Source organism: Tarenaya hassleriana, unplaced genomic scaffold (genome assembly GCF_000463585.1).
Source record: "Tarenaya hassleriana unplaced genomic scaffold, ASM46358v1 Cleome18, whole genome shotgun sequence".
Classification (NCBI taxonomy): Eukaryota; Viridiplantae; Streptophyta; class Magnoliopsida; order Brassicales; family Cleomaceae; genus Tarenaya; species Tarenaya hassleriana.
This window is the reverse complement of record NW_010965216.1, coordinates 2857613-2876794: the sequence shown is the minus strand read 5'-3', so window position 1 is coordinate 2876794 and position 19182 is coordinate 2857613. Positions and strand designations below refer to the sequence as shown.

Below are 19182 nucleotides of genomic sequence, written 5' to 3'. Positions count from 1 at the left end.
CCTTGCAGTTATCTCAATGAAAAAATATCCACTTTTTTAATATCGAATTCAATAATTTTGTTGAATTAAATTGAAACGGATGTTTTTATTTTTGAGTACATAATTAATTTTATAATAATGTTATTACAACTTCCTAAGCCTTTTTTTTTCTAAATATAAAAGAAAAATATAATTTTATTTTGCTTCTGTTTTTATGTACAAAACTATTATTTATACATAACTTTAAGGAAATGTCATATTTAAGTACTAATAAACTTCGGGCCAGTGAGACACCGTCGCGGTGATATACTTCGATTTGAGATTGTTATCGAGGTAAGAAAATCCAACTTTCTTTGTTGTATAGAAAATACGTGGAAACCCAATTTTTTTTAATCTATGTTGATGTTTCTTAACCGATTAAATCAGATTTATAAAAAAATCACAAAAAGATATGTGGCATCTGACGTGGTATTAAACGTCACTTAAATTTAATTTGTCATATACTATTAGTTCGGAGTTGGGAATATATTAACATTTGGAAAGTTAGGTTTTTATTTGTTAATTTAAATATAGTTTATATTTTAATTTAGAAATCAAATAATCGATTATTTAATTTAGAAATTTGGTTGAAGTTCAATAATTAATATGTGAATCTCCCTCATAATTTTTAGTCTATATATTCAAAATGCATTAAATTGCTAAAGTAGATACATATAAACCTCTGTATTAATAAATACTAATACAATTAAAAAATCTAATTAAATATAAAAATAATTAACAAAAAATTGATTGGAAATAAAAATAAAATAATGTTTTTACTAAAAATAATTAAAAAATTATAATTAACAAAAAATTATAATGTTTTTACAATAATGTTTTTACTAAAAATAATTAAAATTTTTTAAAAATCCTAATAAATACATAGATTTTTGTAATTTTTTTCCAAATAAATATAAATTTTAGATATTTTTCAAATAAAAATAGGTGATGGCATTAACTGATTTTGAATTTATTTGGGAGGTTTTTAGAAATCTAGGTATTTATGTAGGATTTTAAAAAATTCAGGTATTTATATGAAAATTTATAATTCAAGTAATTATGTGGAATTTTTATAAAAGTTTAGGTATTTTATATGCGATTTTTTCAAAACTAAAATATATGTTAGAATAATTATAATAAATATCATAAGAAAAATTATAATAAATAAATTATAAAAAAGTAGTGAAGATTGATCTTGTCCAAGGAAAAAATATCTTAAGCATGTGAAAATAATTACTGAGAGAGGAAAAGAAAAGCCGAAGGAATAAAAGAAAAGGAAAAAAAATTATGATAATGCAGTGTTGTGCGTACGGTCACAATTGAAAATTTATAAATGGGGTCTTGGTCTTGGTTTTGGTTAAACGAGTTTGGGTTTTAATTGAAATTGAGATTCCCATTCTTACTGCCTCATCATTACTTGGAATCTCTTCGATCTCGTCTTCTGTAGACGATCATCATGAGTTTCTGCAAATGGGTTTTCCTCATTTTGGTCCTTCATTTACTCAATTGTCCGCTGATTTCTAGTTCCTCTCCCCAATCCTCAACTGGGTTATCTCAATTTCCCCAAAAGTTTATAAATTTGGCTAAAAGGGATGAGTTTTTTGATTGGATGGTCGGAATAAGAAGGAAAATCCACGAGAACCCAGAGCTGGGTTACGAGGAAATTGAGACCAGTAAGCTCATCAGAGCAGAATTGGACAAGATGGGTGTTTCTTACAAGTACCCAGTCGCTGTAACTGGTGTTATCGGTTATGTCGGAACTGGTCAGCCTCCTTTTGTTGCGTTGAGGGCAGACATGGATGCTCTTCCTATGCAGGTCTTAAAGCTTTGGTTCTTTTTAATGGATGGAAAATGATCTGAATTCGTATACCTTATCCCTTATTGTTCAATGCCTCACAAAAAATCAAGTTATTGTTCTTCTGTCTTCTCCACGAGGATTTTAGTTACTTCACTGCATAGTAGTTCAAGCTTTGAATTCACCTCTCTGTCGGGTTTGTGATCGTTTTCCTTTCCTTTTGTGTTCATATATGATGGTGCAAATCTTAGGTTTTTTGTATTTTCTGAACTACCGTTCTAATGTATGTTAACTTTATCGATTCCATTCCGGTTCTTGTTTTTCCCCCCGTTCTCCACGCACATGAATCATGAAAAGTTTCCATCTTTTTTCGCTAGATTATTATCCGAGATTGTGTTGGATTGTGTAGGAAATGGTGGAATGGGAACACAGGAGTAAGATTCCAGGGAAGATGCATGCTTGTGGACACGATGCCCACACGGCTATGCTGCTCGGTGCTGCGAAATTACTCAAAGAACACGAGGGAGAATTGAAGGTTAGACCTCAAACTGAGCAACCAATCCTTGCTAACTAAAAGCTGATGTAAAGCTGAAAACTTTGTCTGAATTCTTTGGCCTCAGAAAACGGTTTCATGTTATTGGCAAGCCAGTCTATGAAGAAGCTTTCAATGTTGCCATAACTCTGATCTCATTGTGTAATGTGTTGAGATCTCATTTGGGCCTCTGATTTTTTGAATATTTGTTTGGTTATCTCATTAGGGAACAGTTGTTCTAGTTTTCCAACCAGCTGAGGAAGGTGGAGGAGGTGCGAAGAAAGTCCTCGAGGCCGGAGTTCTCGACAATGTCGATGCGATCTTCGGGTTTCACGTCTCGAATTTCTTGAAATTGGGTCAAGTCGCCTCCCGAGAGGGTCACCTTTTGGCCGGGAGTGGCTTTTTCGAGGCCAAGATTAGCGGCAAAGGAGGTCACGCTGCTCTCCCTCAGCATTCCATTGACCCGATTTTGGCTGCTTCTAATGTTATTGTAAGCTTGCAACACCTCGTTTCTCGTGAGGCCGACCCCTTAGACTCACAGGTATATAGATTTCCATCTTACCAGTTACGAGCTTGTTCCCGGGTCATTTTTTTCGGCTATGCCAAAATCCTAAACCATATGGTCCTGTAGAAAACTGATGTATGGGGGGATATGCAGGTGGTAACAGTGGCCAAATTTGAAGGAGGTGGTGCTTTTAATGTAATTCCAGACTCGGTCACCATCGGTGGTACATTCCGAGCTTTTTCTAAAGAAAGCTTTAAGCAACTCAAAACACGAATCGAGCAGGTGAGTGTTAACATTCTACTCTAACTAACGGTTGAATATGCATGAATATGTATACGTATATGTATATGTATATGTATATATATGAAAACGAAACCTTTTGATCCGACAAATCTCAAGTTTCGAGTCTTGCAACTTGTATTTACTTCACATCTTGTATTAGCATTACCAGGTTAAAGTCAAAGTGTTTCTGACTTCTGGCAGAAAGGCTTCTCCATTTTTTCTTGCCTGTCTGAAGATTGCAAATCTCTGAACCATTTCACTCATTGTCTCTTAGGCCCTCAAAGAGGAATCATGCCTTGAGTCCTTAGGAAACGATCAAAAGCATGTGTTGTGTTTTTATAATCTTATAATTTTCATCAGTAAAGATTATGTACTTCTAGTTAAATGATTTCATTGGTAATCAACTGTTGAGATTTGCTTGATCATATAGTGAATTGTCGTTTGAAAAGACCGGTTTTTTGTCGGTAGGTTATCACGAGGCAAGCCAGTGTGCAGAGGTGTAACGCAACAGTCGATTTTCTCGAGGGGAAACCCTTTTTCCCGCCGACTGTAAACGATAAAGACTTGCACCGGTTCTTCAAGAACGTTGCAGGCGATGTTCTGGGCACTGAGAATTACTCCGAGATGAAACCGCTGATGGGATCAGAGGACTTCTCATCGTACCAAGAAGTGAAACCCGGATTCTTTTACTTTGTGGGAATGCAAAACAAGGGTCATCCACCAATGGATAACCCTCATTCCCCGTATTTTCGGGTTAACGAAGATTCACTCCCTTACGGGGCCGCCCTCCATGCTTCCTTGGCTACAAGATATCTCCTCGAGTCCCGACCCAACGGTTCATCGCCTCACATGAGTTACAAGGATGAACTCTGAACAAGATTTGTATTTGTTCAGGCATCTCCTGTAATGGAAGAATCCTCCATTGATTGTTAGACGACCACCTCCTTGTAAAAATAAACATGATGACGGGTATCTTCATTCTATTAAGCCTATGGCTGAAGGGAAATGTGACTTAGACCCAAAAGAAACAATGATTTGGCCGCCCTCATAGTGAGAATCTTTGAGTAATTCTTGTTTCGATATCTTTCTTATTAGTTCTGAGAAGCTAACATTTAGCAGGCAAAATTCTGTAACAGAGTAAAAAAAACTTGTGTATAATCTCAGATTTTAGTAATATGGTTTCAGAAACTGATGTCTGCCTCTGAAGTAACATGCTGTATAAACTCTGTTTATACTTTCTTGTCAGTAACTGTGTCCTGAGTTCATTACAGCCTCTTCCGACAGAATGCTTGTCCCGCCTTAGTTCTTGTCTGCAAGCAGACAAACTTCACGGATGTTACCCTGTAATTGTTCTTCGTTTTTCTCTCGTTCAGCCTCGAGTTTTCGGGAACTGGGATTGCGTAAAACCATCTCGAGTTCATAAAGAGTGTGAATGAAACTCCTTGTGGTCCACTGGAACATCAAGATTCTCGTGTATTGCTTAGTGCAAAAGCTACTCAAAGAAGAGAGAGGAGTTTGTGGTTATCAGAATTTTCCATTACTGAAGCCACAGTGCAACTAGTCTAAATCTGTAACATAAGAGTAGAGCATTAATACAAGTCCGTAACTTTCAGACATACAAGAATGGTGCAAAAACGTGTTCTTCTCATCGTTAATACAAAGTCTTGTCTTTGGCAATGTATGATTCTAAGTCTTTACCTATGTACGTCAAGCAAAACGGAATACCCGAAACCTAAACGAGACAAAGGACAAAGAACTAAAAACAGAAGGCGCAAAAAGAAAACCACCTAATCATAGGACTGGGCAAAAAACCCAGAATTCCAATACCCGACCAACTTGACCTACAGATCAGGTACCTGGCCACTATACGAGATGTGATTGGGTTATAGCATGAGGAAAATCCGAAAATTGAGCTCGGATTTGTGTACTTGGGTCTGAGATCAACAGTATCACAGGTACAGAGAGATTGTATTCATGGGACACGACAGAGACCACATTCCTTTCACGGTATCACTCACCTGAACCAAAGGAAACAATGGTGGAATTATCCTATTGGCCTCATCTTTCATCGCTCTCGCCATCTTCTTCCGAGGGTCAAAACCAGTTTCAGGCCAAGATTCAATGCCGAGAGAGCCTCTTCTTCAAGAAAATACACTTGTCAGAGAATGTTGCACTTGCACCTGCATATGAGATTCACTCACTTGTGGAAAATGTTAAGAGTTACAATAACGAAAAACTGTGATACCGTCTTCTCCTCTTCTCTATCTGCCTTGGCATTGGTAATGTTCATCATCTGCCCTCTACAAGGTTACTACACTTACACAATCGCCATGTAAAAAAATATACATTATGCAAGCACCAACAGTCTCTTAAGACTCTGGAATGACTGAAGATGTTTCATAAGGGTTTCAACAGTAGAAGCACTGCAAGGGAAAAAACTTAATGCAAAAGAAACACTCACAAATGAGTACGGAGAGAGAGAGAGTTATGCCAATGGAAGACCATAACTCCCTCACATTTTCTTTAAAATATTTCAAAGTTGTGTCCAATTATTGATTTAAAAATAGTAAAATATATTGTTTTTAGCGGTTTCACACCAGAAATCACCAACAGTTATAATAATAATAGCTTCTAAGAACCATTCCAAGATGAGATCCAGAATATGTAATGTGACTCATTTCTGCTACAGAACAGGAACTACTTCCCACCTTTGATTCAATAAATGTCATCAGTCATTGCTCTTATGCCGTCCACGTTGTAAGAAGTCCAAAAGCTCACTCAAGCAATCACTGAAAGGACTGGTTTCCTGATGATCCTGTCCTGTGCAATTCACTGACGATTATAAACAGTAAAACTAAGCCCAACCCACAATTAATTTTTTGGTTGGCTTCCCAGTTTGAAATAACCCAGGGTCTTAAACCAGAACCGGTTTGTCAGTAGGGGTGGACACTGAAAACATGAGAAAATTCTCTACTTCTGACTTCACCTGTATTCTGTTCACAGCCCAAATGCCGAAGAAAATAAGCGAAAGAGAGAGTTTCTGAGTTCAACGAAGCTCTAACAAGCAGATGCACTCTATGTGAGGTGTGTGAGGGAACATATCCAACGGCTGCACGCTCTTGAGTTTGTAGCACCCCTTGATATTTTTCTCCTCCTATACATAGAGATGGACCCAGTTCTTGTACTTTGACAAATGAATCAAAAAGGAAAAATATTTGAAAGAAGGCGAATGATTTATTAAACTTACCACACCATGACAGAGGTAATCGAGGTCCCTTGCACAAGTTGCAGGATTGCAAGAAACATAAACTATCCGTGGAGATTTCAGCTTTAACAGAAACTTGATCAACTTCATGTGCATACCAGGGCGGTTAGGATCTGTAAAACCATTTATATGAGCATGGGAGAAAACAAAAAGAAGCTAGTTCTCAAGTGATGGAAGAAAGATGGAATGCAATGGCAGGAAGTAACCTGAAATGACAATGTCGGGTCTGGGGAAATTGCTCCCGAAATCGTCTCCTATTTTGTTTAGATCCCCTTGTATGAATGTTGCATTTTCGATGCCATTCAATTGGGCATTTCGGCATGCATCTGATATTGCTTGAGGCACAACTTCATAACCATATACATGCTTAGCCCTGGCAATAGATTCAGGCGAGAACTATCAGTAACAGTCAAAATAGTAGTAGCCTAGTAGGTTATTAAACTCTGGCAAAAAAAAAAGGAATGGTTAGTCACCTCACCTTTTGGCAAGTGTGAGACCTATGGTACCAGTTCCACAGAAAAGATCGAGCACTACTTCTGATCCATCACCTCTTAGGCCAGCACATTCTTCAATAAGCGTATACAGAACTTCAGCCTGCGTAGTACATGACATTTTATTTTCAATAGGTTGCTTATCTTTGGAATGCTAAAACATAATTGGGTTGGGTTTAGGGTTTAGAGTTTAGGGTTATACAGAATTCAAGTTGGCTGATAGTTCCATTGCGTCCATGTCACATACCTGATGTGTATTAGTCTGAAAGAACGAGTTGGCTGAAATTTGAAAAGTAAGGCCTCTCAAGATCTCAGTGATTGTAGATTTCCCGTGTAGTGTATATTCCTTTTCCCCAACAGATGTATTACCAACAGAAGAATTTACATTATTCATGACGCTCACCTGCATTCCAAGATTCAGAGAGAGAAAAAAGTGAAAATCTGTTAAAAGACAAAGTACGAAACATGCGATGAATCAGTTAATAGATTTAGAGTTTTAGGAATGGAACAGTCACATTTAGCACTAACCACTTGAGGAATAGATGAAATTCTTTCTATCAAGGGCTTCAGCAGCTCTGGTTCATAAGACGATGTCACAAAATTGACCATAAGCTCTTGTGAACCAGTCTTCACATCCCTATGCAATATTATATAACATGCATATTATAAAAGCAAGGAGAATGAAAGAAAAACCCAAAAAAATAGAGAGAATGAAAGAAAAACCAAAAAAAATAGAATGGAGACACATTAACGATAAGATTCCGAATTTTTCTTTCCCGTACTCATTATTTCATGATATCAGATAATCCTCTCATGTGTTTTATAATATCAGATCAAATTGCTTGTCTGTATATCTAATGCAGTGAAAATGCCCTAGACTACGTTATATAAGTACCTTCCAGTTCTCAGCATCAAATGTTTAAGAAATCCAGCATGTGAATGAACATCATATGGTGAAAGACCTAGCTGTGGATCTCTCCAGAAATCTTGAACAGCAGCAAGAACCTATTTGGTAGGGGAAAAAAGGTCGATAATGAAGCTAAAGGCGTTATATACAAATGCAAATTCAAATAAACAAATATGTATTTTTTTTTCTTGTGGCAACTAATTTAAGAGTGGCTAGATAAAAAGATCTTAAACAGGGATGGGCAGAAAAACATATTGACCCTGCCACCGAAGGATCCACCTAAATTTACAAACATCAATCACGTTCTCAGACATGTACATGTATCATCTCTGTGTATCTACTAAACCAACTGACTTGTAGCAAAGCAAGCTATCCTATCTAGCAATTTTCCGCTTGCTATATAGTATGATCCACTTAACTTTGCTCACCAATTCAAATCCTCATCAAATCCACTTGGTAAAGGTACATCAGATCTCTCTCAAATTTGTGATAAGTAACAAACTTCACATTGTGTGTAGGAAGAAAGATGTGATTCAGTTGTCTAACATAGAAGAAAAGAACTTGAAGAAAACAAAACAACAACAACAAAAAAAAAGAGGATAAAAGAACACAGATTTGCTAACTGGAAGTGAAACCGCCTCATCCCGTGCAAGATATAACACAAAGAGCATATGGGTTTTGGTTATAAATGGATTAACTCGTACCATGTTAGCTGGTTCGCTTTGTAGCAAGCACCTGCCGATATTTAGAACCTTATCAAAGTGTCCAGGAGCATGGAGCCCCAAGGCGAAATTAGCTGGGCCATCTTGTTTCTCTTGCATCAATTCTTTTGGTAACCATCTCTTTGAACCAAATGAGAATTCCATCTAACCAAAGAAGGATGATTATATATATAAGCAGATTGTAAATCAAAATCCTAAGCCAAAGTGAACTGTATAGTGTGTAGTATATTCGACAGAACCAAACCTTGTTTCGGTAATGGAATTGGATGTCGCAGGCAACAATTGGCTTCAAGACAACCTTATCAGAAAACCTTCCAACATGGGTGATGAGCTCATGAACCTGTTGTTCTTTAGCTCTAAGCTGAGCTTCATAAGAGAGATTCTGAGTTTTACAGCCTCCACAGTATGAGGAATACTCACACGGCGCATCCACCAAGTCCCAGTGAGGAGATATCGTCTTTACTTTCGTCACCTACAAAGTGTTGCACATGACATGAACAACATAAAATGCACCAAGAAGAAAGCAAATCCACCACCAAAGAATCATCAAAGAGTTTGCAATAGAGTAGTACTTTTGCTACTACTCTTGCTTACAAATTCCGGGTTGGCAATAACATTTCTGGGATTGGAGCAGACAAATCTGAAGCAGAAACTCACAATTCATAATTACCTCTCAATGAAAAATCTCATCCTTTTATGATGAACTAAGCAAAACCCAGAATTTTTCCGCTCATACTTTTTTTTTCTGAATTCAGTATATGGTTAAAGCGACAAAGAGCAAACCTCGGCATAGTTACCCTTGCGGCGGGTGACGCGGCCGAGAAATCGCTCGCCGGGAAGAGCTCGGTCGCACATGACGACGAAACCCGTGCCCGTCACCTTGCAGATTCCCTTCCCTTTGAACGCCAAACTCTCGCAGACAAGCTCCACCGTCTGCCCTCGCTTCGGGAAATACGACGCCGTTCTCCCCGCGATTTTTGTGCCGTCATTGTTGTTGCTCTCCTCGCTCTTCTGATTTTCTCCGGCAAAGTCAGGGGAGGAAAAATGGGGGAGAGGAGTGACGGAGGAGGAGCAGCGAAACCTCTGAAGCCATGAGCAAGTGGGAACCACGTGCCTGAAGCCAAGTGCAGGCGTCGTCGCCATTGGTGAGGCGTTTTAACACGGGAGGGAAAACGAGTAGACAGCTTGAGCGGAGGAAATTTGCGATAAAGGGATTTGCTAAAGACATAAAACGACCACGTTTCGACTGTCAATCCCCAGAAACAAATAAACCTTTTCCACAGTTTGGGACTAAACCCTAAATTCTCCATAGCGATTCCTTTTCTCAGGAATTTGAGCGGGGCAAGAACTGATGAATCATGGGTCCATCATTTCTTGCTCTGATCGTTTGGTTTTTCGGTTAAATCAGATTATTATATGATCACTCAGTGTCTGTTAACGTTGTTCCACTCGGGTAAGGATCAATGACAGTTGCGCCGAAAGTGGCGAAGCAGGACAAGAAGAAGAAGCCCAGAGGACGCGCCTACAAGCGCGTGCAGTACAGTCTCCGGTGATTCTCTTCCTTTTCCGTCCATTGGGTTCGTCTCTCGAATTCAAGATTCGGAATCTTTTACACTATCGGGTATCCAAATTTTAGATGCCGCGGGATATTACAAATGCGTGAGTCGACGGGCGGGCGAGGTTGGCATAGTGGCATGACGATGAAGGTATTGCGGATCGAGTCGGAGGAGCAAACACGATGAGGCGAGGGAAAAGGTGAAGGGACGAGAAAAAAAAAAAGGAAGGACTAAAATCGATGAGCGCAAGATAAAATGTCGGGAGGCTAAGACATGGGCTCCAGAGGCAGAGGTAAGGACGAGCGTCCCTGAGGTAAGGACGGGGGCCACTTACTTCGAGTCTTCGGCTGACTCCAACCAAACCCCCCGAAGCTTTAACTGAACCTCTATACCCGACAGAGGAATGACAGCGGGAATGGACCTTAGCAATCTAGAAAAGTTTATCGATGGGGACAATATAAAAATTATTATAATTTAAGAGATAAATTTAAATTTTTTATGGGGACATTTAACAATTTTTGTTAGAAATTTATTAAATTTATAATGAAATTAAGTTTTTTAAATAAAATGAGTAGGATATATGCCCCATAGACCCGTCCATGGGCTGAGACAATGTCGACTTTAAATCATTTTTATAACGTCGAAAATTCGAAGTCATCCTTCTTAAAATCTCTTAATTTCTAAACCAAATGTCGAAATTTTCACTCCCTCGGACCATCCTCTCGATTTCTCGCATTCTTTTTTCTCACCATTGTCTTGTTCACTCCTCATCTCATCCCTAACCTAATCCAAATCCGTCTTTCAATGACTAATCTAAACATCTTCTCCAAAGACGAATATTGGATAAGGTTATCGCCGATCATAATCCGAATCGTAATCTAAAAGTCGGGTTTATACAAAATTTCGAATATGTGTATTGTATGATTGGTTCTGAAACAAAAGGTAAGAGGAAATGAGATGTGTTTTCAGGTTCAAGGAATCTGTAAACATTTCCGTATATGCAACGACTCCGTAACATAATGTTCGGTGTTGCATTCTCGCATTTCAAACGGCGTTCTTGACGATCGTTACGACATGGCATGTCTGGTGATTCGATTCTCTGTCATAGGAAACGTGGACCGAACTCATCACATTAGTAAGTTTGGCCACACGGTTGTCCTTTTTGTATTAAACTATATCAATTGTTTTTTTTTTATAAATATAGATATGTCATCATCTCTATTATTCCTATAATCCGATGAAAATCTGATAACGTTTTGAAAATCTATATATAAAAGTTTTTAATATTTTGAAGCCTGAAAATTGTGACCTGTCTCTTGCTTTTTTTGTTTTTTAAATTTTCTAAAACAACTTCATATGTATTCTTATTTATTAAATATTATTAAATTTACATAAATCATATTTTAACTGCTAACATTCTAGTGTTGAATGTTTTTCTCTCTCTTTTTGTTTGGTAAATGAATGTTTGTTTCTTTTCAAGTGCCTTAGAACTTTTGGTTTTACGAAATTTTTGGAAGAAGATTTTTTTAATTAAAAAATTCTCAACATTTTATCGATTTAAAAAATAAAAAATGTGTAAGATTTTAAGATCTAAAAGGAGAAAATTATTGGCATTGAAGAAGACATGTGATTAGGCCTCCTCATGGGTTCATTCATTCTTCATACCTTTTGTGAGGCTATTTGTATACTGTCTTAAAGGCAACCACTTGGCTTTTGTACAATAAGTTGGTGGAGTTGGGCAAATACAGGTTTGGCATTTTGACTTGTATTTATGGTCCTAACCCTTCTTACTTTCCTCTCTCATAAATCAGAAAATCATATATTTATTATATATTTTTAGGAAAATAATCTTGGGTTTGTTTTTTTTTTTTTTTTCAAGTGCAGAGAGATTTATAAAATCGTTAGATGAAGTTCCCAAATAAGAAAAAAAAATTATGAGATTAATAAGATCATTTCTTCCATTTTCCCAGAAAAATTTATACTACAATCTCTAAATTCTACATTTCGTCATTTATGAATTATTAAGAACATTAAGTAACCGAAGTCACAAAATCTTAATAAAACACGAGAATTTCCTTAATAAAGTTTGTTTTTATGGTGTTTTTTGAATATAACATTTTTAATTATTATCTTCGTTGTCCGTTCTTTATTTTGTAGAACAATCACCGAAATATATATGTAGATAATATGGAGTGGTTTTAAATATAGATCACCATTGGAACACGGAAAGGATTTCTAGTGAAATATTTTAATATCTAAAGACCTAATTTTAGAAAATTATCAAAAAGATTTGTATAACATTTTAACGTGTATATAACATTGGATGATGATTAATATTTAGAAACAATTTTATTACATTGTTATGATTTTTAATGAAAATATATTGAAGATAGATTAAAATTTAGATAAATATAATATAAATCTAAATTCATCGCATAGGGAAGCCAAACGCAGCTGAGATAGAAATAACGCATGGTCAATAATATAATTTGGGATACATATGTATGTATATACGTGTGTGTGTGACTGTGTATATATGTATGTGTATATATGTACCTCTTGTTGAGTATTGCGTTGCAGTGAAATCATAATAGTACGCCAAATGTGAAACTGCAATTTCTTCCTAGGTTTTATGCTCTGTTCCTTTTTCCCCCATTGAGAATTTCAGAGACATCGCCATTGATTCAGACAAAGAACAGAAGAATTCCGTTACATGTCTCTTTGTTTCCCCACAGAGACAGTTACCCCTTTTGGATCGCAAACTCAGATTCCAGAATCTGAAACGAAATGCGTGACTGAGGCGATCCGTTTTTTGTTCTTTTCAGGTTCGTATCTGATCAGATTTCTTCGTATAAAATATACAAATCGAACACATAGAAAACATGTTGAATCTTCTCTCTCTCTCTCTCCCGAATCTTTGTTGTTTAGTTAATATAATATGTTATGTTATTACCATAATCTGTTTGTCGGATTTCTTGCTCTTCCAACACATCAGGAACTGGGCTTGGAAACTGTTCTTACGTTACGTGGAGACTGTTTCTGAAGAAACCCATTTGGCAACAATGGCGTAATTTGCGGCAACCTTTTTGTCTGATTGAATTCTGACACTGTGGCCATATTAGCTTGTGGGATTTGTCATGTTTTAAGGGTAAAAAATCGAGAATTTTTGTGGTAAATCCGTAAGGAAATGTGGGTTTATTGATCATCCTGCCTAAAACGTTCCTTAATTTGTCTTACCGGGCTGTCTTTGTGTCACCATTTAGTGGTAATTTAGCAAGTAAGGTTGGTGGGAATGGAGGAAGGGAACAAGGAGAAACTTGCATCAGTCCCCAATTTAAGATCTAATAACCATTCTCGGGTCTTTTTCTCGATTCGGGTTCTTCAAGTTTTCTTGCTATTCCTTGTTTTGGCTCTTGGAATCTCAATCCTCAGTATGAACATGATCAAGTACCTGAGAATTCAGCATTTGGCTCCCATTGCTCCAACCACCTTCATCACTTTCTACGATGAGAGTGTTTCCTTGGAGAGTTTTGTAAGGCCTCCTTTCAATCTCCGGCACTCCATGAATGACAGTGAGCTTCTATGGCGTGCCTCGTTAGAGCCGCGTATTAAGAATTATCCGTTTAAGAGGGTTCCGAAAATGGCGTTCATGTTTCTGACAAAGGGTCCTTTGCCATTTGCTCCACTCTGGGAGAGGTTCTTCAATGGACACCAGCCCCTTTACTCGATATATGTTCACGCATTGCCAAACTATGAACAGGATTTTCCCAGCTCATCCGTTTTCTATGGAAGATATATCCCGAGTCAGGTTACCGTTCAGACCGTATCGGTTATGAAGCTTCAAGTTTCGATACGTTTGCAGTTTTATATTGCATTTCACGCCTCTGACATGAGAGTTTCTCTTCCCGCAGGTTGTGGAATGGGGAAAGATGAGCATGTGCGATGCTGAAAGGAGGCTTCTGGCTAACGCCCTGCTCGATATATCTAACGAGTGGTTTGTCCTGCTGTCTGAAGCATGCATTCCTCTTCACAACTTCAGTTTTATCTACAATCACATATCCAGTTCAAGATACAGTTTCATGGGTTCGGTTGATGAGGATGGACCTTACGGGAGAGGTAGATACCACCGGGGAATGGAACCCGAGGTCACTCTCAGCCAGTGGCGGAAAGGGTCTCAGTGGTTTGAAATTAACCGGAAACTTGCCATCGAGATTGTCCAAGACACCACCTACTATCCCAAATTCAACGATTTCTGCCGACCTCATCAATGCTACGTCGATGAGCATTACTTCCCCACAATGCTGACTATGAAATATCCTCGTCTTCTAGCGAACCGGACATTGACTTGGACAGATTGGACCCGAGGTGGTGCACATCCTGCCACCTTTGGCAAATCCGACATAACAGGAGCTTTTATCAGGAAGCTGCCTGAGTCTATAGCCTGCCACTTCAACGATCAGTCTTCTAAAGTCTGTTATCTTTTTGCTAGAAAGTTTGCTCCAAGTGCATTGGAGCCCCTACTCGAGATTTCAGCGAGCGCGATGGGATTCTGAAAGATTCTGCTTGTCGGGTTTTTGTTAACAAGTTCTCGCTGAAAGTGCTCGGATTTAGAATATGGCCTCACTTATCTTTGATGCAACTGATGGTTAGTCTACTTCTGCATTGAATTTTTTTACCGGTATCATGATTTTGTAAGGCAATTCGAGTGTATAGATAAGGGAATAAAGGGTATTTACCTATCTTGTCATATGCTTAGTATCCCAAACTGTAACTTGAATTTCAAAGAATGATGAGATCGTTTCTTACAAGTTTTGTTCTTCTTGTCTTCATTTCTTTTTCCATTTCCCTTACATCATTACAAGATCATTTTTACCTATGTATGGTTCTCAACGTTCGATGTATAACAATAATAACAACTCTATCGAGTTACCGAATGAAAAACCTAAACCAGATCATGATGAAATAAGTAGAACAGAATGCTAACTAATCGTGTTATCAGATTCATCAGTGTTTCCTTTCTTCCAGTATGAAACGGAAGATTCTTGCAGCAGATTCAGAAGCAGATGCTGGATTATGAGGAACAGCCTTGATGGCCTGAAGCGGTTGTTGCTGTTTGTGTTCATCAGTTTCCGCCTTTGGACATGTCGGCTCTGTTCAAAAAACCCAGAATTCCAATACCCGACCAACTTGACCTACAGATCAGGTACCTGGCCACTATACGAGATGTGATTGGGTTATAGCATGAGGAAAATCCGAAAATTGAGCTCGGATTTGTGTACTTGGGTCTGAGATCAACAGTATCACAGGTACAGAGAGATTGTATTCATGGGACACGACAGAGCTTGTACTTCACTGTCTTTTGACGTCTCGGGCTTTCTTACACAAAATGACATTCCCTGACCGATATGACCAAATGGGTTTGTCTGATGAGAAACAGGAAATCCGAGAGCTGTTTCGAAAGAATCATCTCCAAAAACGGAAACCACAAAGCCTGAAGCTGGTGGTGGACACAGTCCTGAGTATGGCTTATAAACCAGTCCTTCAGAAGGAGACATCACAGGAACTAACCAGTGGTTTCCTGACGATGAAAACCACCATGGATTTGACGGGTTTTCATTCGTGACGGCAGGATGGGTCTTATGTGTTATGAGGTCTTTGCTTAACGAAGGTAGAGGAAGTTTCGGTATCACACTCTTCTCCAGATATTCAGTTGTGGGTTTCAGTTCGGGCTTAACCCCGGGAGCCATTTTCAACACGTTTGAGAGTTTCTTCATCGTTCCAAGCTTTCCCGTGATACCCTTTCGCTCAAGAATCGTGCTCGGGGACCTTGCAAGCCTCTTCTGAACCTGCATTCAGAAGAAGGTTGATGTTCATTTTATACATTGAATCTTTTGAAAAGCTAGATAAGTTGCAGCAAACCTAGTTGTAGCTACTTAGTACTTACAGTTATCAGTCTATGCAATTCGAAAACTTGTGCTGCGAAGATCCTCTGCTGTCTGAAAACAACAGCAAGAAATTAAGACAGTTGACAATGTCAGAACCTGGAAACATGAAACAGAAGAACAGTTTGAGATTAAGTACTCGATCATAGTCGTTCTCATTCTGGAATACTGTTTGTCACGAATCACTTTGACTAAGTGATTGGGAGATGCACTCAAACCCGATGCAGATTCCATCCCGGAGCTGTCTGAGACATCGTCATAGTTATGATTCGATACTTGCTCAACCCGAAGTACAGTTTCAGGTTTCTGAAGTTGGAGCGATAAATCTATGCTTTCTTTCAGATCTTTTCTGCTATGCAATTCTGTTTTCGAGCATCCAAGTTCAGGAACTCTAAGATAATCCAAGCTGGTAAGAGCCTTGAAAGAGAAGTTCTTGAAATGGTACTCCGTCTTTCCAAATAAGTTAGGCTTAGTAACCGACGAGAAGGATTCTCGAGGAGCTGGAGAATTCGAGATCTGTGCCTTCTTCCCGTCGAGGGTATCAACTGTAACACTGGACTTTCCAACACTTTGCGAGGATGAATTCTGCTTATCAGCAAGCTTTGATGGTGAAGCAGATTCACGAAATGGTACAAGCGGATTCTTCTCACGTTTACCGGCCTGCGAGAATTATTTATTATAAACGTTCTGATACCGATATTGCACAAGCAAGCATACATTTTCAGATCTTTTGTTTTGTCAGTTGTATTGGATTAAACATCCATATGCTCAAAGATCGTTCCTGAATTTATGCCCAAAAAGATATGCAGAAAGAGGTAAGCAAGAACAAGATGGAGATATAGCTGGGAGAAGATTTGAACTTACAAGGCAAGCACCATGGCTGAATCTGGTGGCGGCTGCTGGTGCAATAGACATAGTGGAAGAAGAATCAGGGACGTGGCTCGGGGCTCGGGACCGCCCTCCTTTCTCTATATCATTCAGGTGAACCCGACGAAACAATGGAGGGCTCGTACTATTTGCCTCATCTTTCACCTCTCTTATCTTCTTCTCCATAATTCTGAGAACTAAACTGTTAACTCCAACAAGAGGCTTACCTACCCTTTTTCCTTCCTTAACACGTAATAACAAATGCTTGCAGAACAGGGATAATAAAAACCAGACAATTCTGCGTGCGTGACAAAATCGAAGATTTGAAAGAGGAAATGCAGGATTAAACACACCTCAGATCAAATCCAATGCAAAGATCCGAACTTTTTCTCTTTTTTTTTTTTCTGTTCAAACAGGAGCATCACATAACCGGTTGCAAGAAGAAGAAGAAGAAGAATGATTCCGGGTTTGGCGAGAAAAACCCTTGAAAAGGGGGATTCCATGACAGGCAAGAACTCTAAGAAGAGGAACCTGAGTCGGTATCTGTGTTCGGTCGCTAGTTTCTCAAGTTAAGATCCCAAATCACGGGAACTCATGTTCCAGCTGACGTGGCGGTTTTGATTGGTCGGTGGTGGTGGGAGATCTTCGGGCGACTCGGTCTCTTACACCCAACCACATGTTTCTTTCTTTTCTTTTGGCTCTGTTTGTGCATATCTAAATTCGGTCGCTCTTTAACGAAATATCTGTTTCCGATCGCAATCACCATCCAGGACTTGTGGGTCCCACTTAATTTAGCACGTGGGTTATACAGACCAATCAGAAGTGTGTTACGTGAGAAACACGTGGGATGAGAGAGTGGGTTCCGCGCTCTTCGGACAAACTCTGGCTTTAGCCCACTGTCTATTGAGTGGGCCTATTGAGCCTTAATAATGGGCCTACGGATGAATTATTTATGGTGTTAGACTATTTGGTGGGATTTAATTCGTTGCTCAAAAGCTATGGACTCAACAGTTTTTTAGATTTGTTTTGTTGCGTGAACGAAAGAATATTTTTTATTTAAAATATTTTATTTGGATAATCGGATGTCCTGAGTCGAGATCCAGACTAATCCCGAAATCAAAAACAAGCCATATGATTAGAATATATGTTTTTCTTTCCAATTTAAGGGTCAAATTCGGGATAATTACTTAAAATATATTATTATCAAAGAATAAGGTTCAAATATCTATTAAAATTCAAAACCGATTTCAATTCAGGGACTATCTAATTATGAAGAAGTCAAATTAATTTTTAACATAAAAATAAATCTAAATGAAGTAACAATGATAATAATATATCGATGCTAGTATTATGTAAATTTTTCATATTTTACGACAAAAGTTCAAAGTTACTCAATAAAGAAATATAAATGGGAATCCAAAGTTCGTCAATATGCAAATAGGTTGAAACTCATCCTTATCAAAAATCATTAATTCCAACAAGGATAATGTTGAATTTTTCACAATGGATATGGATTGGATGATGCTATAATAATAATAATAACAATAATAATAATAATAATAATAATAATAATAATAATAAACATTTTTACGCATAAACCTTTGGGTCCCCACAGTATGACGCCAGGCTGATTTCCCACGTGGAGACGATTATCCTTAAGCACAAAATCCAATTATAAAACGCCACGTCTTCATGTGAGCGTTGTGTTCACGTGTGAACCGCCCATAATCGAGGAAAGAGAATAGCAAAACGGTATAAGTTCAGTCCTGGACCATTTTTTTTATCTGTTTTTTTCTTATAAATATATATTCTGTATAGCAAAAAAAAAATATAATATTCCAAATCATTTTTCATTTTAAATATTAATATTTTAAACTTTTACACACTCTATATTTGAAACTTGTTCAAAATATATAAAGATATCTTAATTCTTTATTTAAAAATTTGACATAAAATATTAAAACTAATCCGTTTTACCATATAAAAATAACACCGTATAAATTTTTTAATTATTGAATATATATATATCAAATTAAATATTGTGTATCGTAAAAGTTATTGATGTGTTTACTGTTTATGATTTATTTTAGGAAAAACTTCTAAAAATTCTCAAACTTGCAATTTGGTGGGAAAATAATTCTTATACTTTTTAGTATTTTTAATTATTCCTAAACTTTAAAAAAGTGACTTAATAATTTTTAAAATTGTTTAAAAGTATCATATTGATCCTTAATATAAATTGTCCAAAATAATACTCTTATAAAATCCCATTAACACATGAGATATCAAGATACGTCAAA

General features: G+C 37.7%; 4 protein-coding genes across 10 annotated transcripts; 2 read left to right on the top strand and 2 right to left on the bottom strand.

Moving 5' to 3' along the window:
• Positions 1-1360: 1360 nt before the first annotated feature.
• On the top strand, positions 1361-4322 carry LOC104810558 (IAA-amino acid hydrolase ILR1-like 4). The gene is made up of 5 exons (XM_010536903.2): positions 1361-1834; positions 2223-2348; positions 2572-2886; positions 3004-3132; positions 3601-4322. Exons 1-5 carry the CDS (start codon positions 1475-1477, stop codon positions 4003-4005), a joined length of 1335 nt encoding a protein of 444 aa, XP_010535205.1. The 5' UTR covers positions 1361-1474; the 3' UTR covers positions 4006-4322.
• Positions 4323-4721: 399 nt separating this feature from the next.
• Positions 4722-10498, bottom strand: LOC104810556 (uncharacterized RNA methyltransferase CT0009). Of its 7 annotated transcripts, none has more exons than XR_771318.2 (11): positions 9301-10498; positions 8762-8989; positions 8500-8661; positions 7784-7893; positions 7417-7525; positions 7136-7291; positions 6876-6991; positions 6604-6770; positions 6380-6510; positions 5841-6286; positions 4722-5443 (listed from the first exon to the last, which is right to left on the bottom strand). XR_771318.2 is itself a non-coding variant. In XM_010536900.2 (10 exons), the coding sequence occupies exons 1-10, from the start codon at positions 9658-9660 to the stop codon at positions 6179-6181; spliced, it is 1647 nt and encodes a 548-aa protein (XP_010535202.1). In that variant the 5' UTR covers positions 9661-10498; the 3' UTR covers positions 4755-6178. The 7 variants fall into 7 exon arrangements, 3 of the variants coding, with proteins under 3 accessions (XP_010535202.1, XP_010535203.1, XP_010535204.1); XR_771319.2 differs by having other exon boundaries at positions 4722-5312; XR_771321.2 differs by having other exon boundaries at positions 4722-5952; positions 6119-6286.
• Positions 10499-12528: 2030 nt separating this feature from the next.
• On the top strand, positions 12529-14902 carry LOC104810555. Its single transcript, XM_010536899.1, has 3 exons — positions 12529-12898; positions 13069-13881; positions 13985-14902. Exons 2-3 carry the CDS (start codon positions 13366-13368, stop codon positions 14624-14626), a joined length of 1158 nt encoding a protein of 385 aa, XP_010535201.1. The 5' UTR covers positions 12529-12898; positions 13069-13365; the 3' UTR covers positions 14627-14902.
• A 471-nt stretch (positions 14903-15373) lies between these two features.
• Positions 15374-17849, bottom strand: LOC104810626 (protein HEADING DATE 3B). The gene is made up of 4 exons (XM_010536970.1): positions 16880-17849; positions 16155-16675; positions 16018-16069; positions 15374-15919 (listed from the first exon to the last, which is right to left on the bottom strand). The coding sequence occupies exons 1-4, from the start codon at positions 17066-17068 to the stop codon at positions 15374-15376; spliced, it is 1308 nt and encodes a 435-aa protein (XP_010535272.1). The 5' UTR covers positions 17069-17849.
• Between the last annotated feature and the right edge of the window lie 1333 nt (positions 17850-19182).

Coding starts and splice junctions, on each gene's coding strand:
- LOC104810626 (XM_010536970.1), bottom strand. CDS start 17,068: ATGGAGAAGAAGATAAGAGAGGTGAAAGATGAGGCAAATAGTACGAGC. Junction 16,676..16,879: donor TCAGCCATGGTGCTTGCCTT/GTAAGTTCAAAT, acceptor TAATTCTCGCAG/GCCGGTAAACGTGAGAAGAA. Junction 16,070..16,154: donor ATGAGAACGACTATGATCGA/GTACTTAATCTC, acceptor TGTTGTTTTCAG/ACAGCAGAGGATCTTCGCAG.
- LOC104810556 (XM_010536900.2), bottom strand. CDS start 9,660: ATGGCGACGACGCCTGCACTTGGCTTCAGGCACGTGGTTCCCACTTGC. Junction 7,292..7,416: donor TTTCATCTATTCCTCAAGTG/GTTAGTGCTAAA, acceptor CTTGGAATGCAG/GTGAGCGTCATGAATAATGT. Junction 6,511..6,603: donor ACCCGACATTGTCATTTCAG/GTTACTTCCTGC, acceptor ATGGTTTTACAG/ATCCTAACCGCCCTGGTATG.
- LOC104810558 (XM_010536903.2), top strand. CDS start 1,475: ATGAGTTTCTGCAAATGGGTTTTCCTCATTTTGGTCCTTCATTTACTC. Junction 2,349..2,571: donor AACACGAGGGAGAATTGAAG/GTTAGACCTCAA, acceptor TTATCTCATTAG/GGAACAGTTGTTCTAGTTTT. Junction 2,887..3,003: donor CCGACCCCTTAGACTCACAG/GTATATAGATTT, acceptor GGGGATATGCAG/GTGGTAACAGTGGCCAAATT.
- LOC104810555 (XM_010536899.1), top strand. CDS start 13,366: ATGGAGGAAGGGAACAAGGAGAAACTTGCATCAGTCCCCAATTTAAGA. Junction 13,882..13,984: donor GAAGATATATCCCGAGTCAG/GTTACCGTTCAG, acceptor CTCTTCCCGCAG/GTTGTGGAATGGGGAAAGAT.